We start from the raw sequence: 27,190 nt of genomic DNA, 5'->3' as shown, positions 1-27,190 counted from the left end.
AAGAGAATGGTGGATGAGATTTAGCATTTAATAGCACATGTATTTAAAAAAAACTAAAAAAATGCCTCGTGCCCGTAAACTTGGTCTCTATTTGTACATGTACCACGCAAAGTACACAATGCAATACCATTCTTTGTATGTAATTGACCAAAAAAATCATTTCAGAGGGAAATTGAAAGGTTTTAACTATATTACTCAAGTATACATCTAAATGTTTTTCTTATTTAGTCAAGAAATGTTTGTCCAACAAGAAATATGATCGAGTATGATTTAAGATGTTTGTGTGTGTGTGTGTACTTGTATTATGTATTCTTTGATGTTTGATAAATACAGAAAATAATGTACAGCAGAAGACAAATATGTACATATAAATTGCCATGAATCATGACTTCTTTAATAAAACATATTTCAATAAATACAATCTTGTTCATTGTGGTTTTGATTCACTGTGTATCGAATAATAAAATAATGTAGAATAACATCAGTAAATAACGTGTATGTACAGTACAAACTGACTACACATAGAGAAACATAGACATTGTCTTGTAGAGAGGTTACTTAATTTAACTCTATGGCCCTATTCTGAACTCAAGGTTTAAATTAGACACCGGTTTAAAGTTGTGGTTCAAGTATAGAGAGCCAATTGGGGCACAAATCCTTAACAATACACATCCAATTTATTAACTTGTTTGTCACTCAAATTGTTCATAAATGTCTGAATGATAACAGGTATTTTTATTCATTATGAAAGCAAAAGGAAAGAAAATATTAAACATAAGAAATATCCAATATAAACAGAATTTTTGGCTCCCATAATTTCAGCACAGAGTTAGACCATGGTCCAAGTTAAACCTGACTTCAGAATACAGGCATATTTATCTACAAGACCCCATAATTTGGCAGCTTGAATGCATACTATACACGATAGGGTTTGAACTGCCAAGATATAATTTGGAGTGAAGCACTGCGATACTTTGCACATTAAGCAAAGAACACACACTGCCTGCCTGTCCAATATCCTGGTGAATTAGGTTATTTGGGAAAATGCACATCACAAACGATTGCTATGTCAGACAATGTCAGTTGTGCTTGGCCATGCTCAATATCTTGCATTGCTTCATTTCACTGACAGTGCATGCCCGATGGGTGATTTATGAAGCTGTTTGGAAGATATGAGCGACTTTACCAACGACTGTTTGCCCTTCCTTTAGAACTAAACCATCAGTGAAAATCTGTTGTGTACGTATCATTTACCACAAAAAGAGGATCACCAATAATTTGTAAAGTCTCTCATAACTTACAAACAGCCACCGGGGGAGCATTTCATGAAAAGACTTGTCAGACGTTTTATCCGACAAGTCCCATTTTATCCGACAGTTACCATAGGAACAGTGCCTCCCAGCCAATCATCATCAACTTGTCGGACAAAAATGTTGATGAAACGCTCCCCTGAACACAAAGCAGATTATCATATCCTTACATCCAAAAGCCCTTCCAGATTTGGCAGAGTAATATGCCACATTCAGACAAGTCCCTTCTTAAAGCTGAGGTGTATTTCACACAACTATCAAAAATCCTTTGTGGCATTTTCCAAGTAATACTTTTCCAAATAGTCCAGGAGCATTTCGATTTGACTCTCTTCTTCATACAGCTTAGTGTCCATCTCTATTCTGCACTGAAGACTATCTACATCCCTTCAAAAATTGAAAAGTATGTACTGTACTTCTTAAATGGTCAGCTGACTCAAATTCAGTAAGTTCCTACAGCTCAGGTATCCATCTGCATTTCACACAAACTATCCAGGGCCCACTCTTACAAAGAGTTACGATCGATCCGATCAATCTTAAGCATATGGAAATCCATCAATGTTATTATTTTTCTTTATGAAATTTGCACAATGTCCTTTGAAAACATAGAAAAGCATACTGAATTGTCAAGAAAACAGTGAATGTATGAATATACATCTCTTGGAAATATTTTGAACAAACACATAATTTTTTAAGTTGACGTTGCTGGCTTTCCATACCGTGTAATTGTTTTTGACCTGATTAATCGCAGCTCTTTGTAAGACTAGGCCCAGATCCAATCTCTATTTGAAGAGTTAATCTTCTTGACACCGTAAAGCCGACATTCAGATTTGATCCTCTTTTTTCAACCAAGGTGTTCATCTCCAGTCAGGAAGCGAGTCTTTTTTAAATTTTCACAACCAATTTCAGGTCAAGTCTCTTAAAGGCGTTTGCTACCATCTGAATAATATGATTGCACTTCATTCGTCAGCTAGTCTGTATGAAGAGTCTTCATGTATTGCGATGTACTGATCCGTCTCCTCTCTTGCGTGGACGTAGTCTGGAAGACAGACAAAAACAAAAGACAATTAGTTGGAACCATTCTCAAACTGATGCTCACCTTCACCAAAATGAGAGTACACTGAAACACAGTCTCTAACAATCACAACTATTCAATATAAAATTGTACAAGAAATAAGACTCCCTTCATCAATATGAGAATAAACTTAAACACACGCAAACAATCAACAACTATTCAATATAAAATTAATGTTCGAGAGGGAAATAGTGGGACCTGTCTTTCCAATTTGCCAGGATAGTACATTACATTCCTAGTTGAGGTCGCATACATGTAATTCACAAACACCCTAGGCATTCTTGTTTCGCAGATAGTATGGGTACTGACATTACTTCATAGCAAATTACACATTAAATTTGCAACAAAAATATGACATGTATACCCAGTAGTCGTGAGTCCGCACAATCGATTTCAAACAGCCATTTGGAAAAGCTATCAAGCAAAGTTTCATCAGTTTGTAGTACTAAGTATTAGGCAGTATTATGGAGAACAAAATTGAAGAAGATTACAACTACTGAATTCATATACTTTTTGTCATTCAAAGACAAAAAAGAAGGCTTCGAAATTTTGAAGTGTCCGGACACCTGACCCCCCCCCCCCATCCTACTACAGCTTATATATCAGTACATACATGTACAGTAGCAGATTAAACAAGAAAAAAAGATAATGTAAACTATACAAGGTAAAAATGGCTGAGGGAGTTGACATGGCTGCACTAAAACTCGCATAAAATATTTTACTTTTTTATAAGGTAACAAAGCTGCTTAAAACTCTGTTGAGTGAAATAAACAAAAGCTTTACAATTGTAAGCTTTTTAAGAATTTATGCAAGTTTCTACAAATTAACACAACTTTCCAACACCACACAAGGCAAATGCTTTTTTAGTACAAAAGAGTGTGTCAGGAAAGTTAGTATAAAGAGTAGATAAGGCTAATGAACACTATCACTATGGTTGGTAAAGTAATTTAGTGAAGTTTGAGTCTTGGTGCAAAATCGGCATTGCTAAATGAATGGGCTATATTCTACGTGTATGTGCATCTCTGTTACAAAAATGGACAGTGCTATACGCTCCATGATTCATGCAGTCCACTACGCATGTGATTATCATCAGTGGTTGCATATTCAGATTTCATTTAAGGCTATTAGGTGTACCTACTGGACATGAACTAGGTGCAGTCGGTTACATTCAAACCAATGTGTCTTAAAGGCAAAGGAATGGATGGATACATAACGGTAATATTCCAATTTATGAGTGTGATTTCCGCATGCCCGCTAGGGATGCAATTTCTACGGCAGTTGTATCATTAAGATTTAGGATTTAATAACAGCTACTACATGTACCTACTGAACACACATGTATAATGAAACTTGGTAGAGTTAGTATCCTGATAATTCACATGAAAGGCGATAGTAAAAATTATCCGACTTTGAAACAGTCTGGAACACATGAAGCAAAGTTAATAGGGTGGAAACTTCTTTCTACACTGGACAGGCCATGTGCATTATTTGTTTTTATAAAATTGTGACATTCAAACCATAGTATGTGTTAGAGGAATGGAAAGGTTTATATACTCTGTAACATGATTGGGTGACTTACACAGCCCACTATGCATGTGATTATGATCAGCAGTTGTATAAATATTCACCAACCTGAGATGTGTCACGTGGGAAGTACCTCCTCTCTATAACCTGTAAAAACAAAACAACAACAACAATATGAGAGGCAAAAAAAAATGCTTTATTCTATCGGTTGATTCACTATATTAAAGTCTAACAGATTAATTATCAACAGTGTTTGGCAAATGTGTGCCACAGCTGTTAGAAGGCTTGTTGGGTGAAAAAGTAATAAAACAGTAATAATATGATAATAATAGACAGTTCTTGTATAGCGCAAAACACATTATAAATAACGTCTCTATGCGCTTCCAAAGGACTTGGATATTATTACCCTGGCTTTAGCCTCGCAGCCTTTTACAGCGCGATGGCATTTCAAGGAATAAATTCCTGCCAGGTACCCATTTACCTCACCTGGGTTGAGTGCAGCACAATGTGGATAAATTTCTTGCTGAAGGAAACTACGCCATGGCTGGGATTTGAACCCACGACCCTCTGTTTCAAATATGATAATAATTTGATAAGAATAAAAGAATCGTTTGATCTACCCAAAATTCATTTTAATCCATTTAATTTTGCTTTGGTCTTCAAAGTACTTCAAAACTCTGAGATCTAATGCGAAAAAAATTTGGATTAGTTACGTTAATCAAACACACCACACCAGCATGCACTGCATTTCTCAATGAAGTAATGAAATTTGACTTTAAAGGCCATGGTCAAACTCTTTCTTAAAATTATGGGAAAAGTTGCATTTACATTGTATGTTCCCTATCTTTACCTGGCTCTTTCCTCATATTGTTTTAATGATGAAATAAACTATTTCAGCAATTATTGAATGACTTAAGTGCTTCAAATGAACTGACAAAGTGACCTTGTAATGCTAGAGATACCTGTAATAAATGGCTATCCATAGTTAAAGATAAATTCCAGTATTGGTAGCAATCTCAAAATGACTTTTTACAGAATCTAATATAATGACCACCCAAGTATCTGTTTGTATGAATAAAAAATATGTGCCAAAGGATTCTGGAAGAAATTGTGTAATTGCTGAGAAATAAGCAAAATAAGCGCGGATTCGGTCACTTCCGTCAGGTCTTTATTCCATCAATAATAATACACTGTCCCACGTGTGCCTATCTGTGTTGGTGATCTTCAGTGTGAACATTTTTCAGCGTACATTGTAGATTTCAAGATTTCAAAGTTCAGTTTATGTTAAACTGTACCAGATCTAGATCCTCGATGATATACTTACAATTAAGCCTGGTTTTACAGACTTTCTCATGAAATCAGTGTTTACTGCAACTACTGGCATTTCTCTTTAAACCACAAATTTAGACCAGAGTTAAATTACAAAAAAAAATGAAAATCCATACTTCATTGTTTGAAACAGAAATCCTCAGAAAATATGTTTTTGTCCAATTAATCGTGGGCCCGGCAGCCACTGTGCAGCGCCAGATCAACGTAGCTCTATCCCTTGTATTGTTGAGCGCCAAACAGGGTAGTACAACTCCCATCTTTTAACATCTTTTGGTCTGATGCGGCCAGGGTTTGAACTCTCGACCTCCCCGTTGAGATGGAAGCTCTACCAACTGAGCCAACACAAAGGTCAAACCAAATTAAACTGGAGTTCAGAATACAGGCCTTTATATACCGCTAATCAAGAAAATAGTCCTGAAGATTTTTTTCATATTCAAATCCAAATGAAGCTAAACAAACATGGAATCACATCAAACAGATGTCCATTATACCAATACAACAAGCAGATTCTGTAAAGTGGATTCCTGTTAATGACGTGCGAACTGAAAACAGAGGAACAATAGTACGTAATCCTCTGCAAACACCAAATATCAATGATAAAAAATTCAAAATGCAATAAAAAAAATCATAGAACTGCAACGAATGTGTGCAAAATGAAATCAGAGTATACAAAGAATGCAGTCTGTGAGATGCCGCAAGTGAAAGTGAAATCAATGGCTTTAACGGGTGATCATGGTGAATGAAAATTTACTGCATAGATTACATACGTTCGAATAAAACTGAATGCAATGTGAATGACTCCTCTAACCAGTTCTTAATATTTACATAAAAAACAAATGTGAATTGCATGGAATTTTTTCCCTTAAAGTTGGGAGAGATAACGGCAAAACCTGAAAAGTAGCCATGCAATTCACGTTCCGAATAAAAATGAAGATATATTTATCCGTATCCATTCATTTTTCTCATTATATTATATGAATGTTCATGAGTATGTTATGGTTAAATGAATATGAAGATGAAAAACAAATGAAAATTAAAACCTGATTTACCTCAAAGGAATACTACAAAAACCCCATGACAACGAATAGCATAAAAAGAATAAATTGATAACAAACCATTATTATGTATGTATATGAAAATAGAAACATTAGATTGTGAATGAACATGCACAAAGTAAATTTATTTTTAATGAAGAAAGGTATTGATTGGATCGACAAATGCCTGTCATTAAAATATTCTGGACTCAGATACATAGGTTTTGCACCCTAAGCATTGGCCAACTGCATGGATGTGAGGTACATGTAAGTCTGTCTAAAGGACCTTTAATAATTGACCGTGCACCTATTTGTGTAACTGTCGCGATCTTGTGCAAAATACATAGTAGCTTGTAACCACATCGCTGCAAATAGATGGTTGCAGAGGCGATTGTTAAATTCAAGTCTCTTAAGGCCACCGCACACCTTACGACCCAACCGGTCGCCAACTGGCTTGCGACTGGGTGAGGGGAGATGTGACGTCACAGCTCTTGTCAGCTTGAGCGTCGCAGACCGGTCAGAGACAAGTCGCAAGGAAAAGGATTTGACATGTCGAATCCTTAAGACTGGATCGCAAGCTCAATCCACCCCCAGACAGCAGAGTTGCATAACGCGTAATATGATAAACAAAGCGCATTTTATACGCAGTAGTAAGCGCAATTTCTCAGATGCTATGCCAAAAAGCGCATGCGTGAGTCGCAGATCGGATCGCAAGGTGTGCAGTGTCGAGGCTTATGACTGCCTTGCGATTCATCTCCCCTCACTCAGTCGCAAGCCAGTAGCCGGCCGGTCGGGTCGTAAGGTGTGCGGTGGCCTTTAAAGGCAGAAATCTCTTTGACTTTAATAGCTAAAATCATTAAGTAAATATCCCATACTTCTTATTTTCTTATCTTCAAGATGTAGAAATTAATTTTAAAACCTGTTCCCTTGGATAAAACTAGGCACACTATTTTTCATGTACAATTTTTTTAATGAAGAATCATCACATCATTCTGACCCTAGAAAACAATGTACATCACAGTACTGAAGGTTGGGGTTAAAACCCAATTCATTCAATCATATATCTGTGACAACATGATGCATTTACACATGTCAGAGAATCATATTCAAATGCTTTATTAGTATCATTAATACTTCTTCATGCTATTTTTCTTCACAACATATCTGATTGATATCCAATGCCTGAACACTGATTACAGGGTACAAATTTTCAATAAAAACATATTAGTTACTAACAAAGAATCAATGTTTAAAATAACACAATGTGAGGGAGAGGGGTATTTCAATATGGTATAGGGGGGGGGGCTGTGATGAAAAAATAACTACAAATTTGAGGCTAACTCTAACAATTCTACACACCTTTTTGGGACCGTCCCTAGTACTATGGCCGCTACGACGAGAGATCACCTTCAGGACGATAGAGGGAGTTCATGTTAGAATCATATATTTGTATAATACCCCTTTCAATAAATTGCCGGTCAGCCCTAGCGTTGTTGTATGTTTATCGTAAAGCTTTGAATTATTCAAGCAGCATGGTTGAGAAAGGTCTGCTTTGTTTTGGCACTGATTTCATCAGCAGAAGACACAAGACAGAAAGTACTGAAGGAGGGTAGTTGTACGTGAGGTGATGCTGATAATTCATGTAGGGTAAAATCCCAATGGATGTCCTTTCTGGTTGAATTATTGAATGTATTCACTGAGAAATGCAAAAGAGGAAGAGTTATTGAAAGAGGTATTATACATGAAAAGCACCAAGTCAGTTGAAGAATAGATGGAATCACTTTTTTACAAAAGAGAGAATATATAAGTTATGTGTCAATACTTAAATGTTAAAGGCATAAATGACCCGACAATTGAACCTGTTGTAGCCTAGCTGATCATAACAAATATTTTCCACATGCTCCAGCCTGCATATATACCGTGTGAGTAAAAAAATTGACACCTTACAAATCTCAAATTGAAAAAAAATGTCACGAATGCATAATCCTTACTGGTATATATGGCTGGAAAGAGTATCTTCTCCCAAATAATTTGATACCATATTTATGTGGTATGTCTTCACGCTTAGATAATCAGAAGGTGTTCTTTGCAGTTATGCAAATTTTCACTTGCGCCAAAGTAAGGCATGACTGCAATGAATGAATCTAGAGGTCAATGATGTCAAACTCCTTCATGAACTAGTAAACATATTTGTTATCCATTTTCAATGAAATTAACTTGAGAATTGATACTAAAATGTGATTATTAAAGGATTATAAATGTAACTTTAATACTGAACATGTGTTTTGAAATGGATTTTAATGGAACCCTTGTAGGACTATAACATCATTGACATCTGGATTAATTAATGCATACAGGTGTGAATACACACCACATAAATGTGGTATCAAATTATCTGAGAGAAGATACTCTTTCAGGCCATACATATAGTGATCATGCATTCATGACATATTTTTGCTTAAATTAGTGATTTGTGAGGTGTCAAGTTTTTTTTTACTCACATAGTATATACATATTCAGGCTTAGTCTCCAAAAGGTTAAAAGACATCATCACCAAGAAAGATGGAAGAAAAGTATCTGTCATCTTGACAGTATAAAGACATCAAACAACAAATGTTTTTGTATGAAGTAAAACAAAAATGGTCTAAAAATACATGTAGCAATATTTCATTGCATGTGCATCTACATCTCTGTGATAATTTTGTTGATTTCTTTATAAAAAAAAAACTTTATGCCATGTAATGGACTCTTCACAAGAATAAAATTGCATGATCCTTTTTATACAAAGAAATGTGATTTATTATTACATTTTGAATTTATATACTGTACATTTTTGGAAAGGATTTAAAGAAGCATGGAAATCATAACTTTGACTTGCACAATGTCAGGTTGCTAGCTGTGATATGCATGCAATGTATAATTCATATTTTTGTTAGAAATTTAATGCGTTAATAATGATGATGGGCCATGGTACTCAATTACTGTAGTTAAGACAATCTGGCCTGTATTCTAAAGTCAGGTTTAACATAGATCATGGTCTAACTCTGTGCTAAAATTATGGGAATCCAAAAGTGTCAAATATTTTCATCAAGTTGCACGTTTCTTATGTCTACTGTGCTCTTTCCTGATTCATCGATGGTGACGGCAATCATCTATTTATACTTCCTAGAGAATTACGAATGATTTGAGAGCCAAATGAGCTGAAATATTGTATCTCTACTGTTGGTGATTAAACAATTGGCTATCCATACTTAAACCACAACTTTAAACCTGAGTTTAAGTGAAAACCGACTTCAGATTACGGGCCACTAGGTTCAAGTTTTACTTCTATAGACTAAGCATGCAGTAAATAATTTGACATTAAAATGTTAAGATGCATGACATTTCTATAATTTGCAGAAAAAGAAATTATAAATAAAGAAAATATAGGGTCCTGGAAGTGGAGGGGAAAGATTGGACCACAACAGGGTCCCGTAACACAAAGCTTAGCAATGATCGTAGAACATTTTTCTACGATTGACTCCATAGACTACAATGTACAATCAATCGTTAAAATCAAGCGTACGATTAATCGCTAATCTTTGTGTTACTGGACCCAGAGGTCTAAAACATAATTATAAAACAGGGTAGGGTGCTTTACTGGAACCAAATAGAAATGAAATAATTCCTTGGTATGAGAGCAGCATACCCATTCCATAGACAACTGCCGACTGTATTTAGTGCTTACCTTATCAAAGAAACGGCTCAGTTTAACAGCATTTGTGGTCCCTGGTGCTAAGTGTTTGGCATCTGTACAGTTCTAATCATTTGAGGGAAAGTGTAAAAAAAATGGGATGAATTATTGAATTTCTTGTGCATTGACTTGGAAGCCCTTGGGCATTTTTTTTTGCAGAGGACGCAAAAAAGGTTCACACTCAGAGTGTTACACAGATAAAAAAAATCAGCAGCTGAAAATATTTTGACTGAAAGTGGCGAATGTAAAATTTGTAGAGCATTTAACAGGTTTTATAATTGCATTTATTCATCTCTTTCACAATGACCTATTCACCTCTTTTATTACAACCTACAAGGGAGACAATAAAAGCAATCTTTATGAGCAGGTAAGAGATTCCTTATAATACAGGATTTTTTAATGTGGTCTGTATAGATAGGCAGTCCTGCTATACAGGCAGACAAAGCAGGTTTTAATTGTAAAATGAATTTGGTATACTAATAAATGCAGGATTTACCTACACATACAAGTAATTAAGTCCATTCTTGAGCAAATTTTCCAGGGAGGGGGGGGGATCAGCAGCAGGTGTTTCATGAATATCCATGTGCGTATTACATCACTGTATACCCTGATTCCAATCCAGTAATAATCCAACATGAAGTGCTCAAGGGCAATTCCACAGGTTGGGACAAATCTGTAACGTGAGTAACCGAAACATTCCAAAGATTTGCCAGGAGCATAATAGAATTTCCCAAGTTTTGTTTTTATACAAACGATAGTCAGACTGTGTACTTTGTTGTGATACGGAGATGTTTAGTTCCTATCAATAATAATGGAGTTACAGCTCCAAGTATGAGTCAAGGTGTCTCCAAATGTAACGTGAGTAACCGTGGAATAGCCCTCAAGCAAGAGAAAGTAAAGAGAGTGATTTCTGGACTGTCACAGTAACAGAATCTTTCAGAGACAATATAATCCGACTTCCTGGTTACACAACCTGACCCACAAAGATGTATGGTGTATTGATTTTTTATTGTTTGCACTTGACTTCCTGGCTTTTGTCTCTACAGGGTGTATTGATAATCCCCCCTCAATTGTTTATAGTGAAGACCACTAAGAACACATACATGATGTACTAAAGTATCGTATCCATAATGAAGCATGAGAATGCATAAATCTATACATTGAGAAGAAAAAATTCTCCATTTTAAATGAATACTAACCAAACGACGTCTTCACTACTTACTAAATTGATTTCATCAGCCCCACATTCCTCTGCTATTGAAGAAGATTGTAGTTTGGTTTGTCTTTGTGAATCAAGTTGATCTCTCTTCACTCCTACCACCAGGATGGGTGTATGGTGGCCTGCAAACTGCTCAGGGTCATACTCACTCCTAATATTGGCAGAAGAGATGGGAGGGGGGGGGAGGAAATTATAAGAGTGATATCAATATTATTGGTAATGATGACAGTGGTGGTTGTCGTCGTCGTCGTTGAAGTTGCTTGATGATGATATTGGTAGTTGTGGTGGCTGCGACGGTGGTGGTGATGATGATGACGATGACGGTGGTGGTGGTTGTCATCGTGGAAGTTGCTTGATGATGATGATATTGGTGGTTGTGTTGGCGGTGGTGGTGGTGATGATGATAATGATATTGGTGGTTGTGTTGGCGGTGGTGGTGGTGGTGATGATGATGATAATGATGATGATGATGGTGATGATGATGGTGATGGTGATGATGGTGATGATGATGGTGATGATAATGGTGATGATGGTGATGATAATGGTGATGATGGTGATGATGATGATGCTGATGATACTGATGGTGATGTTGATGATGGTGATGTTGATCATCATCATCATCGTGTTGGTGGTGGTGATGACGATGATGATGATAATGTTCAGATTAGAAAGATGTCTGATTAACTTACACACTTGTTCTATGCCTCTCTGACCCAATGTTCTGATCTCTCTGTAGAATTTCACTCAGCCATTTACCAAGATTGGTATGAGATTTACGATTCGTCAGATCATGAACTAGAATGATACCTGAAAAATAAAAACATCACTACCATATCTGAACAGTATTTAACAATTTCCCATAGACTCACGTACAAAACTCTCTGTGCACTATCATCCAGTGCCGCATGGGCTAATGAACAATGATCATTATAGGTAAAAAAATAATTATATTGGATGGCTTTCCTCCATGGTATACTGGTACCAGACATTTCCTCCTGGTTAAGGCAACCACTGCACTCATCTACGACTCCTGCAGTCACAGAGTATTTCTGGTATCCCATTCTGAGTCATTCAATGTACCACATTATTACCTGAATGAGGCATTTTAGAGACGATATAAACAAGTATTTTGTCCGTCTGATTGATTAACTCTACACAAAATACGCCACAATGAGCCATCCAGGGTTCAGCTGAATGAATAAGGACCATAATATTCATACACCCCTCCTAGGTGAATTTGTTATTTTCCTTTTGCCCCGATGTAGTAAATTATTGGTCCATAATATCCATATTCCCATTTTATTCAACCCGAGCAAAATTCTTGTGTACGCACATAGAGATGTGTACGCGTAAAGTGTATGTGCGCGCCACACATTATGCGTGCCTGCACTTTATACACTTTGAGTCACAATTACTTACATGTAGCCAGGATTACTTCATCAAGGTAATCCTGAGTTTAGAAGTAACAACAGGCAAACAGACATAAACTGCTCACAAAAATAGATTGACTACCACATCATACAACTGAAGGTCTATAGGCAATAATAATGATAGTGACTGGCTATAATTTTCGGGACATACCATATTACATTTCCTTCAGTAGACCCATACATGTATATGAGACTACTTTGGGAAATAAATATATGGGCCTATGGTATCTCCCTCAAAGCCAGTCAATATTATTTAAATAGTTTTACCATGGGTAGGCATTCCAGATATTCCACCTGTCCTGCAATAAGCATGTCATTTTTACCCATCTATATTCTAATCATGGCCATCAGCACTGAGGATTATCTTCTTTTTTTTTGGGGGGGGAGGAGATGCAACAATAGATGCCCCCCAATCCTCTGAGCTGAGAGCCATGATTTTGATACAAGCAGTAGATCCCTATTTGTAAGACTCGGTCTATGTTCACACCTACAACTACTCAGATATGAGGTGGATGGGCTACTTATGAGCTCACGATCATCCATGGTTGTAATAAAAAAAGATTATTATATATAAAAAACTGTTTTAACATTGGTACTAAAACTGGAATAGCTAGAATCATTGAGGTGTTGGTATATTAACCAGAAACCATGTATCTACATTTTTTCTCTGTGAATATACCATGGAGTTGATGATTTCAGTATGTCTTTTGAGCTTACTTACCGTTGAGTGATGCGTAGAATATATGCCTGCTATTGGCATGGTTAACAGACCCACCGATGTCCCAGAATTCTACAAAACAGGTCTTCTGAGAGGGAGTACCTTCTTTGTATTCGTGAATCTGACGAGGAAAATGACCAATCATATTATTCCTTGCATTCATTACTCAATAAAAAAGTGGAATATTGACCAATCAGTTATCATGTATGATAAGATTATCATATCAGATGGTGAACCACTAGCATGTACAAAAACACAATACAACAGTAGACTAAAACTGAATGTCTGCTTTAATACAATTGTCCATGTAAGAGTACTCCATTTCATTTTAATTTTCAGAAGTATGTTATTGGAAATATTAGACCGGAAAACATCAAGATCATATTTTTTATGTAAATTGATTAATTCTTAATCATCAAATACATGTATATGTATAACATTTTGGGCAAGCGATGTGGACAGGAACCCATAATGTTGATCATATAAAAGATTGGTATGATTTTACAAACCCCTTTGAATGCTGATGATGCAATTTCAGGAGGCCTACATGTTTATGATTTCAATCTTTACATTTTTATAAATCATCTTCACCATCTCTTGTATATGAAAATTTCATATGATAGCTTTTTATTTCAATCTCCATTGTTGTTCCTACCAATTGTATTTCCCATAATAAGCAACTTAAATTTATAAACATGTACACAAATCAATTATTTTATATTTGATTTTTTTTTGTGATGTTCTTTCAGTATAAATGTTAATATGTTTACAAACCTTTACATCAAGTGATGCTCCTATTGTATAAGAGGTATTCAAAATAGGTTGCCCATGACATATCAAATGTACTAGAGATGACTTGCCAACACCTGTAAATCAAGTTAGAAACATTTCATAATTTTTGTTTTTAATATCAATTATTTCCACATACCTTAAACTATACTGGAACTGTATTGGATGAAAACAATTAGATTATTTATATGGCCCGCTCCAAAAGAATGCAACTGTATATCTTCATAAAATATCTACAGTATGATGTTACTAACAAGCCCCAGCAGTTTTAATAAGCCAGTTCGTAGTTCCTTTCTGCGCATGATGAAAAGATTCTACGCATGATCAGAGGAAGGTCATTTGTACTAGATTGACATGGTGGTTTAAAATCTAATGAGATAAGCACCAACTTTGATGTCTTGATTATTCATATATTCTTTTGAATTGTGGTTTTCATTTACATCCACGAAAAACAACAATGCGTCCACGAATGACTGGTATTTCGTATTTCACAGTTTGCCAAGTACATTGTGCAACATGCTATTATATTAATCTCATGCACCAGGGACAGGAAAACGGAAAATTAATGATCTGTACCCACCACACAGAAACATTCTTATCATAACCTAACATTTTCTATGTTCCCAGTACGGAGGGGGGAGGGCAAGGTACATGTACATGTATCACTGCACTTTAAAAAAATATGTTGTGTAAATAAATAAATTATCAAGAATCTAGATAAGTTAGATTAAAATAAAAGCATGATAATACCTTGGTCACATTTGATCTACGGCGGCCGTACGGCGAGTCGACAACAGCCGTTTTATTAATTTCAATTCAAACCACCTATATCATGTATATGTGGTTGGTACAAAAATGTTGAAACGGCTGTTTTCGACTCGCCGTACGGCCGCCGTAGAGCAAATGTGACCATGGTATAAGTAACAAATAAAAATATAATAAATGTAAATTATTAGAAATTTCATCTTCTCTCTCTCTCTCCCTCCCTTTTTCAAACTGAACTTTCTTTACTAAAAAAAAAATGAGGCCAAGCCCGAAGTCTGATATTTGTAACTGTCCGATTATTTGTGCACTTTTTAGTTTTAACAAATTTGATTAACGTTAGGCACTAAAAGATCCTATCCTGGTTAGTGAATAGTAGGCATAATTTCTGATGCAGGGAATAATTTAGACCAAAAGCTTTGGTCTCTGTTAAATTGGTTGTTCCGCTGAACTCTGTTGGCTCCACTCACCAAACACAGAGACTGAAGTTCTAACTCAATCTGTACAAGGACTCAATGGCCATATGTTTATGTATTAAGTTAGGATAAACCAAGGAAGTAAAGTTGCGCGACAGCCAAAGTAAATCACTGTTTTTGTCCTTTTAAATTTATTTTTCCCATTTTGGTGCATTTCAGGCGAAAACAGAATAATAATCTGTACTTTGGTCCAGTTCTTTATATCTTTTCTAAATAAAGACAAAAATCGATGAACCCCGTCGGGGGATTTGGCATCGTTAATCCCTAAACGGCGGCTGCACGATCGCGAGCCATCTGTGTACAAGGAGAAATGTTTAAAAATGTTGAAAAACTCCTCGAAACAGACGGCAGCCAGCTGTCTAGAAATAATTTGCTTTACAAATTTGAATAGCATTTTCGGTCATAAGAGAAAAGCTCTCTCAGCTATAAATTTAGGCCAAAAAAGAAAGTAGTTGATCGTCCGGGTTTTTTGAGAGCGGTGATGAGGGAGGTCCTTACTATTTGCTATCTTACTATTTTTTTTAAAAACAAGGAGGCATTTTCTCGGCCCGATTTTTGACATCAATGATGAGGGAGGTCCTTACTATTTACTATTTTTTTGCTATTTTTTATTCTAATGGTTGTCAGGCCATGTCAAGCTCGAAATATTTGATCGATGCATGCTTAATATTAATAATAAATGAGAAGAAATGTATGCATACATACAATTGATTGGAAATATATGGAAAATGTATTATGCGATAAAAATCTATTGATGTATTTATACTGATGTATACCGGTACTGTATTGTAAAACAAAACGTTCATGTCAAGTGAATGATTTAAACATTATTCTATATTAATATAGGCCTATATATATTGTAAAGGTAAAAAAAGCATGGGGGTGGGGTCATTTTTATTACCAAGGAGCCATCATTAGTTTTCCAGAGCCAATCTCTTTTTAGCTCTGGGCATGGTTTCGCATCGCAGTTTTCCAGCTGCTTGTATATTCATTAACATGTTGTTTAATACTGTTCAATTTTTATTCATTTTCTAATTGATATCAAATGTTAAATGATGATTGAATTAATTGTTAATTGTTCACATAATGTTTATTATTTCATGTTTGTAACTGTAAGTGTTAGATATATTTACTAACTAATTTTTAGTTTTACAATTTTCCATCAAATTGAATAGCTCAAGGAAGAATTTAAGTTTATCAAATTTGAACAGAATTGGCACTTCTTGGAATCCCATTAATGATTTTCAATCTTCATAAAGAATAACCCACTTGAAATTATTTTTTGAATATTCAATGCACTGCCTGCTGACGTTAGAAAACTCAATTGATTTCACAAATTCACATGTTGCGCCAGCACAGTCAATAACATCATCCCAGCACACAAGTCATGCATTACCCAACAGAGTCACAACAAGCACAGTCAATCACCGTAACACACATCGAAGTATAGGTGCTATCACTCACCAAAAAACCCGCCGAAATACAAATTTACGTCACTAAAATTGATTTTTCTGCGCCATATTTCCAAAGCACGCGACGGATTAGTTCAGATTCAGGAAGCGGGGTCCCCGAAAATGCACTAAAAATGAAGAAATCCGTGATCTTCCCCGAGTTTGCAAACTTTATTTTCTTGCTAATTTATGATGGTATCTTCAAAATTCCAATAGAAAACCAAATCAGAATTTTTTTCTTTCTTGCAGTTACGGCGATATCGGACTTTGCAATTGTTTTTGAAGTTGCGAGAGAGATCCCAAAGAAAATGAGAGCAAAATTTAATCGCTCGCCAATTTTGCGATTTTTTTCGCTATTCAGCAGCCATAAAAATAGTAAATATCAAGAAAATTGATGCTGCAATGAAAAAGGGAACATCAAAAAAGGAACATCACAATTTTTTTTTTTTTTTAGCCAATTTTTGAAAATAGTAAATATAAAAAATTTCCATGCGGCGGCCAAAATAGATGCGCGCGAGGACGATCAACTACTTTCTTTTTTTACTTGGCCTAATGTACAGTCCTATGTAAAAATATGCTATACAAAAGACTTCATGCAATAATATATGTATAACAGTCTTTAAAAATGTGGACAGTGGAGCAAATTGCGATGCGATACCAGGAAAATTATTCCATGACCATGTTATGTAAAATAAGTAGAGGCGCTGGTCAGAAAATTGGGATCGTCCCAGTTTAAAGGGACTGTCTCAGTTTATAAGGATTTCTTCACACAAGAAATCTAGGAAAGTTCATTCACCTGTCAAGTGCCGGCGCTAATGCAGTTTCGCACCAACCGATTACCAGCACACCTAATCACCAATACTTGTTACCAAATGTCATGACAAGTCTCTCAGTCACATTTCGATGTCAATACATCCACCACTTTTCAAAATATTGTGATCGGGAATGGCTGTATTTCGTCTTCGATCTCAACGTCGTTGATCGACATCGCTTCGCGGATCGCTTGGATTCACCGTGCACCGTAATGTTGATATGAACTGAAGTTAGCAACCAAATCATGCGAACATAGATTCGCATGCGGCATGCTGGCAGTTTGTTCGCCACATTCTCGCATGATTTGGTTGCTAACTTCAGTTCATATCAACATTACGGTGCACGGTGAATCCAAGCGATCTGCGAAGCGATGTCTACGCCGTGTCGATCAACGACGTTGAGATCGAAGTCGAAATACAGCCATTCCCGATCACGATATTTTGAAAAGTGGTGGATGTATTGACATCGAAATCTGACTGAGAGACTCTGACTTGTCATGACATTTGGGAACAAATATTGGTGATGAGGTATGCTGGTAACCGGCCGGTGCGAAACTGCATTAGCGCCCAAGTGCCGACACCAATCAAGTGTGCTAGTCAATGTAAACATATCAGGTTTCATAACAAGATTATTGGAAGACGGTAAGTCATAAAAATAGACGGTGAACTGGGTGGAATCACTCCTAGTACCAATGAGGTCCAAACATTACATGTATGGACCTCATAGGCGACATCAGTGGAATTGCGGGGTTAGAAATCTTTGAGTACAGGATATTTCGATATTATTTCACAAGTACGCTCTCTATTTCTTTTTTTGGCCAATATTATAATTAAGGATCGTAAATTCATTGTAAGCAACAAAAATAAAATGAAAGATATTAAGGGAAACTTACATTTTGACGACTTTTTCCTGATTTTCTTGGCAGTTGCTCTTCACTTCTGACTCGCGATCGAAGCTGTTATGCAGATCACGTGATACGCTTTCTCGTCAGGTGATCGGTTGGTTATTCTTTTCGCCAGACGTTGATAATGATATATTTCATAACGCTAGCATTCATCGCAAATTCAGGTGAAAGCGATTGGAGTTAACAGCGCAAGCTTTAAATTTTTCAAAAAATAAAGTTTAATTTATTGCATAAGTTTCGTGCCGGACATGAAGGATCATTTGGTCCCATATTGGCGTAATGCATAACGGGGGGGGGGGGGGGGGGTGTCCCTACCACTTCAACGACTACAGCCAGAAATTATGATTTTTTTTTCTCTCCTAGCTAGCTTTTTTAACCAAAATACCCCCCCCCCCGAAAAAAAAAAAGGGAACTAGTGTTAAAGAGAAAGAGAATTATGATAGAGGAACACAAAATACTTTTTTTTTCAGCTTTTATTTATTCGACTTATAATCCCATAATCAAATATTAAATGGGGCTTCCACAGTTTTTTAAGCCCGGGGGCCACTTACATGAGTGGATACCATATGCGCGACAAAAAAAAAATCTTTTTCACTATAGGGCACGTTACGTACGTAACGTGATAAGGGTGTCAAAAACACAAAAATAATGAAAAAGGGGTATATCTATTTCGCTAGGAAAATTACGTGTTTAGGGTCGAATTTGAGGAGATGATAAAACAAGATTAAAATGTTTTATAAAGGATGTCCTTGTTTTCCCCAACACCTCGTGTTTAGAGTCCAATTTGCGCAAGGTGTAGAAGCTAGGTGGGGTCGTGCTAAGCCAATTAAAGGTAAAAAAGCCGAAGACCGAAGGACCCGTAACAATAAACATTCCTGTACTTGTGCATTTCAGGGAATATTTAAAGAGTATCGTTTTGTTTCCAATTCTTGTCAAGGGTACGGTACACGTCAATACTTGTTAAGGGGTGCATTTTCAGAATCAGGAAATTACGTGTTTAGGGTGCTTTTTGAGACCCCATGATCGCGCATGGTATCCACTCGTGAATGGAAGTGGCCCCCGGCTTTTAAAGTCAATTCATAAAAATATTCCTCCTCGGGATTTGAGCTTTCTTTCATGAAATATCAATCTTTTTCGTGATTACCAAAAATACTTAAAATGTCATTTTTTTAAATCTTTGTATAAAGCTTTAGCTCATGCGTTGCGCCTGCAATATTTTAATGTTGAGATACAACTTTATGCTTTTAATGAATTCCTAAAAACACTAAATTCTCAGATCATTTGTCGCAATCGAATGATTGGAAATGAATGATTAATAAGTTTCATGAATAATGTTTAAAATGCGTCTCTCTATAAGTTTTGAATATTTAAAAAAAATGTCAGCTCGTGCTTTTTGCTCGCAATATTTTGATTAGTAAGAAGTTCTTGTATATGCGAGTTTGATAGATAAATAGATAGAGAGAGGGGGAGGGTCCCTCAGCTACTTGTCCTCGCTTATTCCAGTTTTTTTTATTATGCTCGTACGTGTTGTGAGGTTTTCAAAGTCTTCTTTTTCTCACCCTTTTTATTGTCTCGGAGCTTCCCTCTATTTCTTTGCTACGATGTATAGCCCTTCTTACTTGTTTCAATTCTTTTATGTTCTCATTTCACTGAAAACATAATTATTAAACTGACGTAGAAGACTTTACAACAAAATTTTGATATTGTTTTTTCTTGTTTGTTTGGCTTTCTTTTTTCTTCTCCTCATTTCTTGTTTTTTTTCTTCTTAGTTTCCTTTTCCTTATTTTCTCTTATTTCATTTCATGAGGCATCCGCCAACTTATATACAACAACAAACATATTTAGAGGCCGATATCCAGTGAGGGGGCGTGGTGGTATGCCCCTCGATCTAAAAAAGGAGGAAAATAGAAAGGAAAAAAAGAAGGGAAGGGGAAAAAATAAGAAAAAAAGAAAGACGAAGATGGCAATGATGATGATGATGAAAATTATCTTGGTGAAGATGATAGTGGTGGTGATGGTGGCGGTGATGATGATGATAATGATAATGATGGTGGTAGTGGTGATGAAGATGAGAATGAAGTTGGTGACGATGCTATGATGATGATGACGAGATGTAATTTTGTTAAGTTGTCTTAAAAAAATAATAGTGCACAGGCGAAATCATTTAAAGTTTATTATGAAAATAGCAGAAAAAAATGATTTGAAAAATTGTACCGTTGCGTATCCAGTAAAAAATCCATCCCCCACCAAAAAAGAAAAAAAAAGTGAGATTTTGTTTTGTTATTTGTGACGGCGTAGGTCTATGCGAGCAGCTATGGGATGGGAAAAAAAGTAAATGAAATGTCAAGAAATACATGATAATGACTTTTATTGTACATTCAGTATATCAGTAGATAACTTCATACTCTTTCCAAAAAAGAAAAAAGTCGGTATATTATGGACCATTAAACATGGGCAGTTGCTCTGTATATATTATGCAACTGCTCGTGTGTAGCGGTAAGTTATTCACTGATCTACATAATTCATGCGGCGCACGGCGCGTGCGCAATGTTTAATAATTATTGCTGTGAACACAATGAATGTCATCAAAAACATAATCTCACAGATCAAATAATGCCAGCTCGACGCGCAAAATAAAAAAAAAATATATATTTTCTGCCCTGATAATTTGGTAACCTTATAACCTAACCCAATTTCTAAGTATTTTAAACATAAACAGGATAACTACAGACAATGATTTAAATTAACTTTATATTCTTTTGCGAAAATGAATATGAAGGACAGCTTTTTGATAAAGAACACAGTTTTAGAGTGTTAGAGCGCGATTTATACCTACAACCGCTAAATCCTGTCACTGTCGGTATGAAGCAGTGATTCCATCAGCTTACGGTAACACTTTTTGCAACACGGGCGCCAGTCCGAGAAACAGAGAGGCATTTGCCCAAACGGACAACATCTCAACCTCTGCTCATTTCTTTTTGCACGGGCACATAAATCTCGACGTAACCCATCACATTTCTCCCTATTTTCTCCTCCCTTTTATTTTCCATTAATTTTTCTTTCGTTCACTTTTTTCTGTCTTCTTTCCCCAATTTTTTTTACCCATCACATTTCTCCCTATTTTCTCTTCCCTTTTATTTTCCATTAATTTTTCTTTCTTTCACTTTTTTCTGTCCTCTTTTCCGCTTCTATTTTTGTTCTCGTCTCACCGCTTTTCCTCATCCCCCAGCCTCCGACGCCCGTGCAGATTCGCAAACAATATCAAGAGTATGTCTACTTGCAAGGGCGGAAATCTCTCCCCAAAGGTAGGGGGACCAGGGGCTGGAAAATTTGACAAACAAACAAAAAAAAGAAGGTTTATCACCCCCTAAAGAAGGTCATCTTAACCAAAAGAAATTTGACAAGCAAACAAGCAAAAAAAGGGGGGCATCCCAAAAGATCGTCTCTTCCAAATGTTTTATTTCTATTTTGAATGAAATGACCAAAAATAGTAGGGGGATATTTCATAATGTGCCCCCTACTATTTTGGGTGAGGGGTACATGTCCCACGGCCCTGGGATTTGCGCCCATGTGGGTGGGGGTGTTGCGCCTCCCTATCGGGATCATATCACAGCGAGTATACACTCTTCCATATGGAAGAGTGTTTACTCTCTGTGATTTCGATCTCACACATATGAAAAAAAAATAGAACAGCTAAGCCTTGATCACAGGCCAAAATGCCTAACGATTTCTCCGCGGCATTAACAACTCTCGTAAGGGGCGCTCCATTTATAAATAGAGTTGCATGAACAGCTGTCTATGGCGACAGAATCGTAGGCAGAATTGTTGCCAGAAGCGTGGGAATTTGGAAGAAAATTCAAGAAAAGAACCGGTGAGTACCGATTTAAGAGTAATTATACATTCATTAACGTTTATTGAATCATAAGAATAAAGATTTTTTACGGAAAGAAAGCTTAGTTCTAAGCTAGGGCTGCCCAAATGCGCGTGAGTGGAGTCCCAGTTTCTTAACACGGGTAAGTATTGCGGTGTCGCCTAGAGTGGGTGGAATTGAGGTCACTGAATCTATTTTTAGCACTCTCAATATTCGTAATTGCTGTCTTTGTCCCGTAGCCGTAGGGGGAAGTGAAAAAAAACGTCCCCATAAACAAAGACAGTCTCAATTTATCAAGACATGATTTGTCTTGGTTTATGAGGATATCCTTGTTTTCTGGGACAATCCCAATTTTTGGACCAGCGCCTCTACTGAAAATCACTCTAGGCGACAACGCAATACTTACCCGTGTTAAGAAACTGGGACTCCACTCACGCGCATTTGGGCCGCCCTAGCTTAGAACTAAGCTTTGTTTCACGAAAAATTGAATATTCTTATAATTCAATACATGTAACTAATTAGATTAGTACTGTTAAATCGGTACTCACCGGTTCTTTTCTTGAATTTTCTTGAAAATTCCCACGCTTCTGGCTTCAATTCTGCTATAAATTCTGTCGCCATAGACAGCTACACATGCAACTTTATTTATAAATGGAGCGCCCCTTACGAGAGTCGCTAATGCCGCGGAAAAATTGTTAGGCATTTTGGCCTGTGGTCAAGGCGTTCTTCTGTTCTATTTTTTTTATAGGTATGAGATCGAAATCACAGCGACTATTCACACTGTTCCATAATGATTCCGAAAGGAGGTGCAACACCCCCCACCCACATGGGCGCAAATCCCAGGGGGACACTTCCCCCTAACCCAAAATAGTAGGGGCACATTATCAAATGTCCCCCTACTATTTTTGTTTATATATGATGGTAAGAAATAGGCCTACATCATTTAAATCGAAGTAAAACATGTATTTTGGACGAGACGACCTTCTTTTGGGGGTGATAAACCTTCCTTTTTGTTAGTTTGTTTTTGTTTTTTTTGCCTGTTTTCCAGCCCCTGGTCCCCTACCTTAGATTTCCACCCTTGCCTCCCACTACTCTTGATATTGTTTGCGAATCTGTTTTGTAAATTAAAGGGGAATTTCACCCTGATAAAAAGATGATGAAAATATGAGAAAAATCATTTCAAAATATCGATGAAGGTGTTATTTGACAAAAAATGGAGTTGATAGAATTTAGAATGCTTGATTTATTGTGACGTCTATAACGAGCAGTTGTTCTATCCTAAATATAAAATGCCCAAATTTCCCATTTTTAATGGTCCGTAACGACCCACTTTTTTCTTTTTGATAACAAGTATGAATTGATATACTAAATGTACCATAAAAATCATTATCATGTATTTCTTGACATTTCATTTACTTTTTTACCATAATAATAGCTGCTTGCAAAGGCCTACGCCGTCACAAAAAAACCCGGGGGGGGGGGGCCACTTACATTGACGAGTGGATACCATGCGCGACCAAAAAAACACGTAAAAAGGATGTCCTTTTCACGATAGGGCACGTTACCTACGTAACGTGATAAGGGTGTCAAAAACACAAAAATAACGAAAAAAGGGTATCTATTAATTCGCTAGGAAAACCGTCGTGTTTAGGGTCTAATTTGCGGGGATGATAAAACAAAATCAAAATGTTTTATAAAGGATGTCCTTTTTGCTCCAACACTTCGTGTTTAGAGTCCGATTTGCGCGAGGTGTAGAAGGTGGGGTCGTACTAAACCAAATAAGGTAAAGCCGACGACCGAAGGACCCGTAACAATAAAACATTCCTGTACTTGTTTAGGGGTTCATTTCAGGGAATATTTGCCAAGAGTATCGTTTTGTTTCCAATACTTGTTAAGGGTAGGGTTTCACACGCCAATACTTGTTAAGGGGTGCATTTTCAGAATATGGAAATTACGTGTTTAGGGTGCTTTTCGAGACCCCATGGTCGCGCATGGTATCCACTCGTGAATGGAAGTGGCCCCCCCCCGGGCAAAAAAAAAATCTTACCTTTGAAAAAGATTGGTGGGGGATGGATTTTCCTCGAACGCATACCAATTTTTTTTCTGCTATTTTCATAATAAACTTTAAATGAATTCAACTTTGCACTACTTAATTTTTTCAAAGACAAAATAACAAAATTACATCTCGTCATCATCATCATCACCACTATCATTAGCATCACCATCATCATCACCACAACCGTCACCACAACCATCATCATCACCAAGATAATTTTCATCATCATCATTGCCATCATCATCTTTTTTTTTTCTTTATTTTTTCCCCATCCCTTCTTTTTTTTTCTTCCAATATTCCTCCTTTTTTTTAGAGCGGCACACCGTCATGCTCCCTCACTGATTATCCGCCTCTATATGCTTGGTGTTGTATAAATTGGCGGATACCTCATAAAATGAAATACTGAAGAGAAAATAAGGAAAGGGAAAAAGTAAGAAGAAAAAGAAGATGAGGAGAAGAAAAAAAGAAAGCCAAACAAATGAAACAAAACAATGTCAAAATTTCGTAATAAAGTCTTCTACGTCAGTTTAATAATGATGTTTTCATTGAAATGAGAACAAAAAAAGAATTGAAACCATAGGCGGCGGAAGCGGGGACGTTCCCCCCTAAATTTGTTGTTGACCTTTTTTTTTTTGCTTGTCAATTTATTTTCCTACGTCCCCCCCTAAAATGTTTGGGTTGAGAGCCTTTTTTTTTGCTTGTCAAAATTTTTTAGGTTGTCCCCTCCTAAAATTTGGGGCTTCCGCCGCCAATGATTGAAACAATGAGGTAAAAAGGACTACATTATATAGTGTAAAGAAATAGAGGGAAGCTCCGAGACAATAAAAAGGTTGAAAAAGAAAAAAATGTGAAAACACAAAGCTCTCACAACATGAGCATAATAACAAATAATAACAAATAAGCGAGGACAAGTAGCTGAGGGACCCCCCCAACTCTCTCTCTCTAGTTATCTATCTATCTATCCGACTCGATTATATAAGAGAAGAATTTACTAATCAAAATATTATGAGCAAAAAGCACGAGCTGATATTTTTTATGAATATTCAAAACTGATAGAGAGACGCAATCGAATTATTCGATTGCGACAAAATTGATGATCTGAGAATTTATTGTTTTTAGGAATTCATTAAAAGCATAAAGTTGATCAGCATTAAAATATGGCAGGCGCAACGCATGAGCTAAAGCTTTATAGGCATACACCGATAAAAAATTTTAAGTATTTTTGGTAATCATGAAAAAAATTGATATTTCATGAAAGCTCAAATCCCGAGGAGGAATATTCTTATGAATTGACTTTAAAAAAAACTGTGGTAAGCCCCATTTAATATTTGATTATAAGTCGAATAAAAAAGTAGAAGCTGAAAAACGTTCGCGTGATATTTGGCAACCTCCCCCCCAAAAAAAAAAATAAATAAAAAAAAGTTTTTAACTATAATAATGATCGAAGGTAATTTTGTCTCGCGTAGAACTGGACAAATGAAAAAAAGATTGTCACTAAAAAAATGAAGGTAATTTTGACCCACGTAAAATTTGGCGAGCCCCCCCCCCCCCAAAAAAAAAGGAAAAAAGGTTTTAACAAGCAAAAAAAGGCTAAAAAGAGAAAGAGACAAGAATATGAACGAAATATCCCCATTACAAATAATGCTGTGATCATCATAAGGGAGGGGTCGCATAACTAGTATGAACAACGTATTTAATTCCAAAATATTTACTACAAATCTCAATAGGGGGATCGGGCAGAAATGCTCACCCCCACCCCCCCGATCCGCCACTGATTCCAATCAATAATGACATTTATCTGCAATACTGATACTTTGGAATCAAGATACTGAAGATTGATACGCTTTACATAAATTATGAACGTCTGACAAAAAGATAATCTACCGATCACCTGACCGATCAGCTGACCAGTTCGCGTATCACTTCGGAGTTGATCACTCGTCGCAGCTGTGTGGAACGCTCACCGAAAATCAACAAAAAGGGCCTGAAATGTAAGTTTAATAGTAATTCATTTTAATTTCAACTCATTTTTTGAAATATTTAAAGGCTTCCCACCAAATGAAAGTCATATCGCATAACTCCAATTTGTATTAAGGCGTACATTTACCAAAGTCTTGGGTTTGAAATCAGAACTGAATTGTCTAACCCATAATTTTGGGTAATGTCGCCTATGAGGTCCATACATGTTAATGTTTGGACCTCATTGGTACTAGGAGTGCTGAAAATGTAAAACTAAAAGTTTGCATTTTTACTGAAATTTATTTGAGAGACTGACTGGTAAACTCTAACAGGTGTGGGACCAAAATCTTATTTATAAAACATTGCAAGTCGTGGATTTGACAGGATAAATCTGTGATGCTGTGTCTTCTTAATCTTAAGTCTCAATTTTCATATCTATTCAATTCAGTATTCTAAATCACACACATCCAAATCTACACACGGGACTGTAGTGTAGACAGTGTTGTCACTTTCGTAACGTCAAAAATTGGCAGTAAGCTCTACGTGGTTTACAACGAATATGCCACTTATTTCAACATATCAACTTACCAGAATCCCCTACGACTAGGATTTTCACCTTTTCGATATCAATTGACGACATCGTAACATCGATAAAGTAATTTTTCTTGACCAAATCCAGATCTAGATTCCTAAGGCTAAGCCTAAGATCCGATTTAATCAAGTATGGTATCGCCGAAATA

General features: G+C 36.4%; 1 protein-coding gene across 6 annotated transcripts; it reads right to left on the bottom strand.

Moving 5' to 3' along the window:
- Window positions 1-1,974: 1,974 nt before the first annotated feature.
- LOC121413899 (rab-like protein 3) lies at window positions 1,975-27,094 on the bottom strand. 6 transcript variants are annotated; one of them, XM_041606887.1, is made up of 10 exons: window positions 27,039-27,094; window positions 14,144-14,235; window positions 13,373-13,490; window positions 11,911-12,028; window positions 11,225-11,372; window positions 9,997-10,068; window positions 7,629-7,676; window positions 6,285-6,296; window positions 3,962-4,053; window positions 1,975-2,346 (listed from the first exon to the last, which is right to left on the bottom strand). In XM_041606887.1, exons 1-9 carry the CDS (start codon window positions 27,088-27,090, stop codon window positions 3,988-3,990), a joined length of 726 nt encoding a protein of 241 aa, XP_041462821.1. In that variant the 5' UTR covers window positions 27,091-27,094; the 3' UTR covers window positions 1,975-2,346; window positions 3,962-3,987. The 6 variants fall into 6 exon arrangements, with proteins under 6 accessions (XP_041462821.1, XP_041462819.1, XP_041462822.1 ...); XM_041606885.1 differs by having other exon boundaries at window positions 4,015-4,053; XM_041606888.1 differs by lacking the exon at window positions 6,285-6,296.
- Between the last annotated feature and the right edge of the window lie 96 nt (window positions 27,095-27,190).

This window comes from Lytechinus variegatus, chromosome 4 (genome assembly GCF_018143015.1).
Source record: "Lytechinus variegatus isolate NC3 chromosome 4, Lvar_3.0, whole genome shotgun sequence".
Taxonomy (NCBI): Eukaryota; Metazoa; Echinodermata; class Echinoidea; order Temnopleuroida; family Toxopneustidae; genus Lytechinus; species Lytechinus variegatus.
The sequence above is the reverse complement of the archived record's forward strand: the minus strand, read 5'-3'. Positions and strand labels throughout refer to the sequence as shown.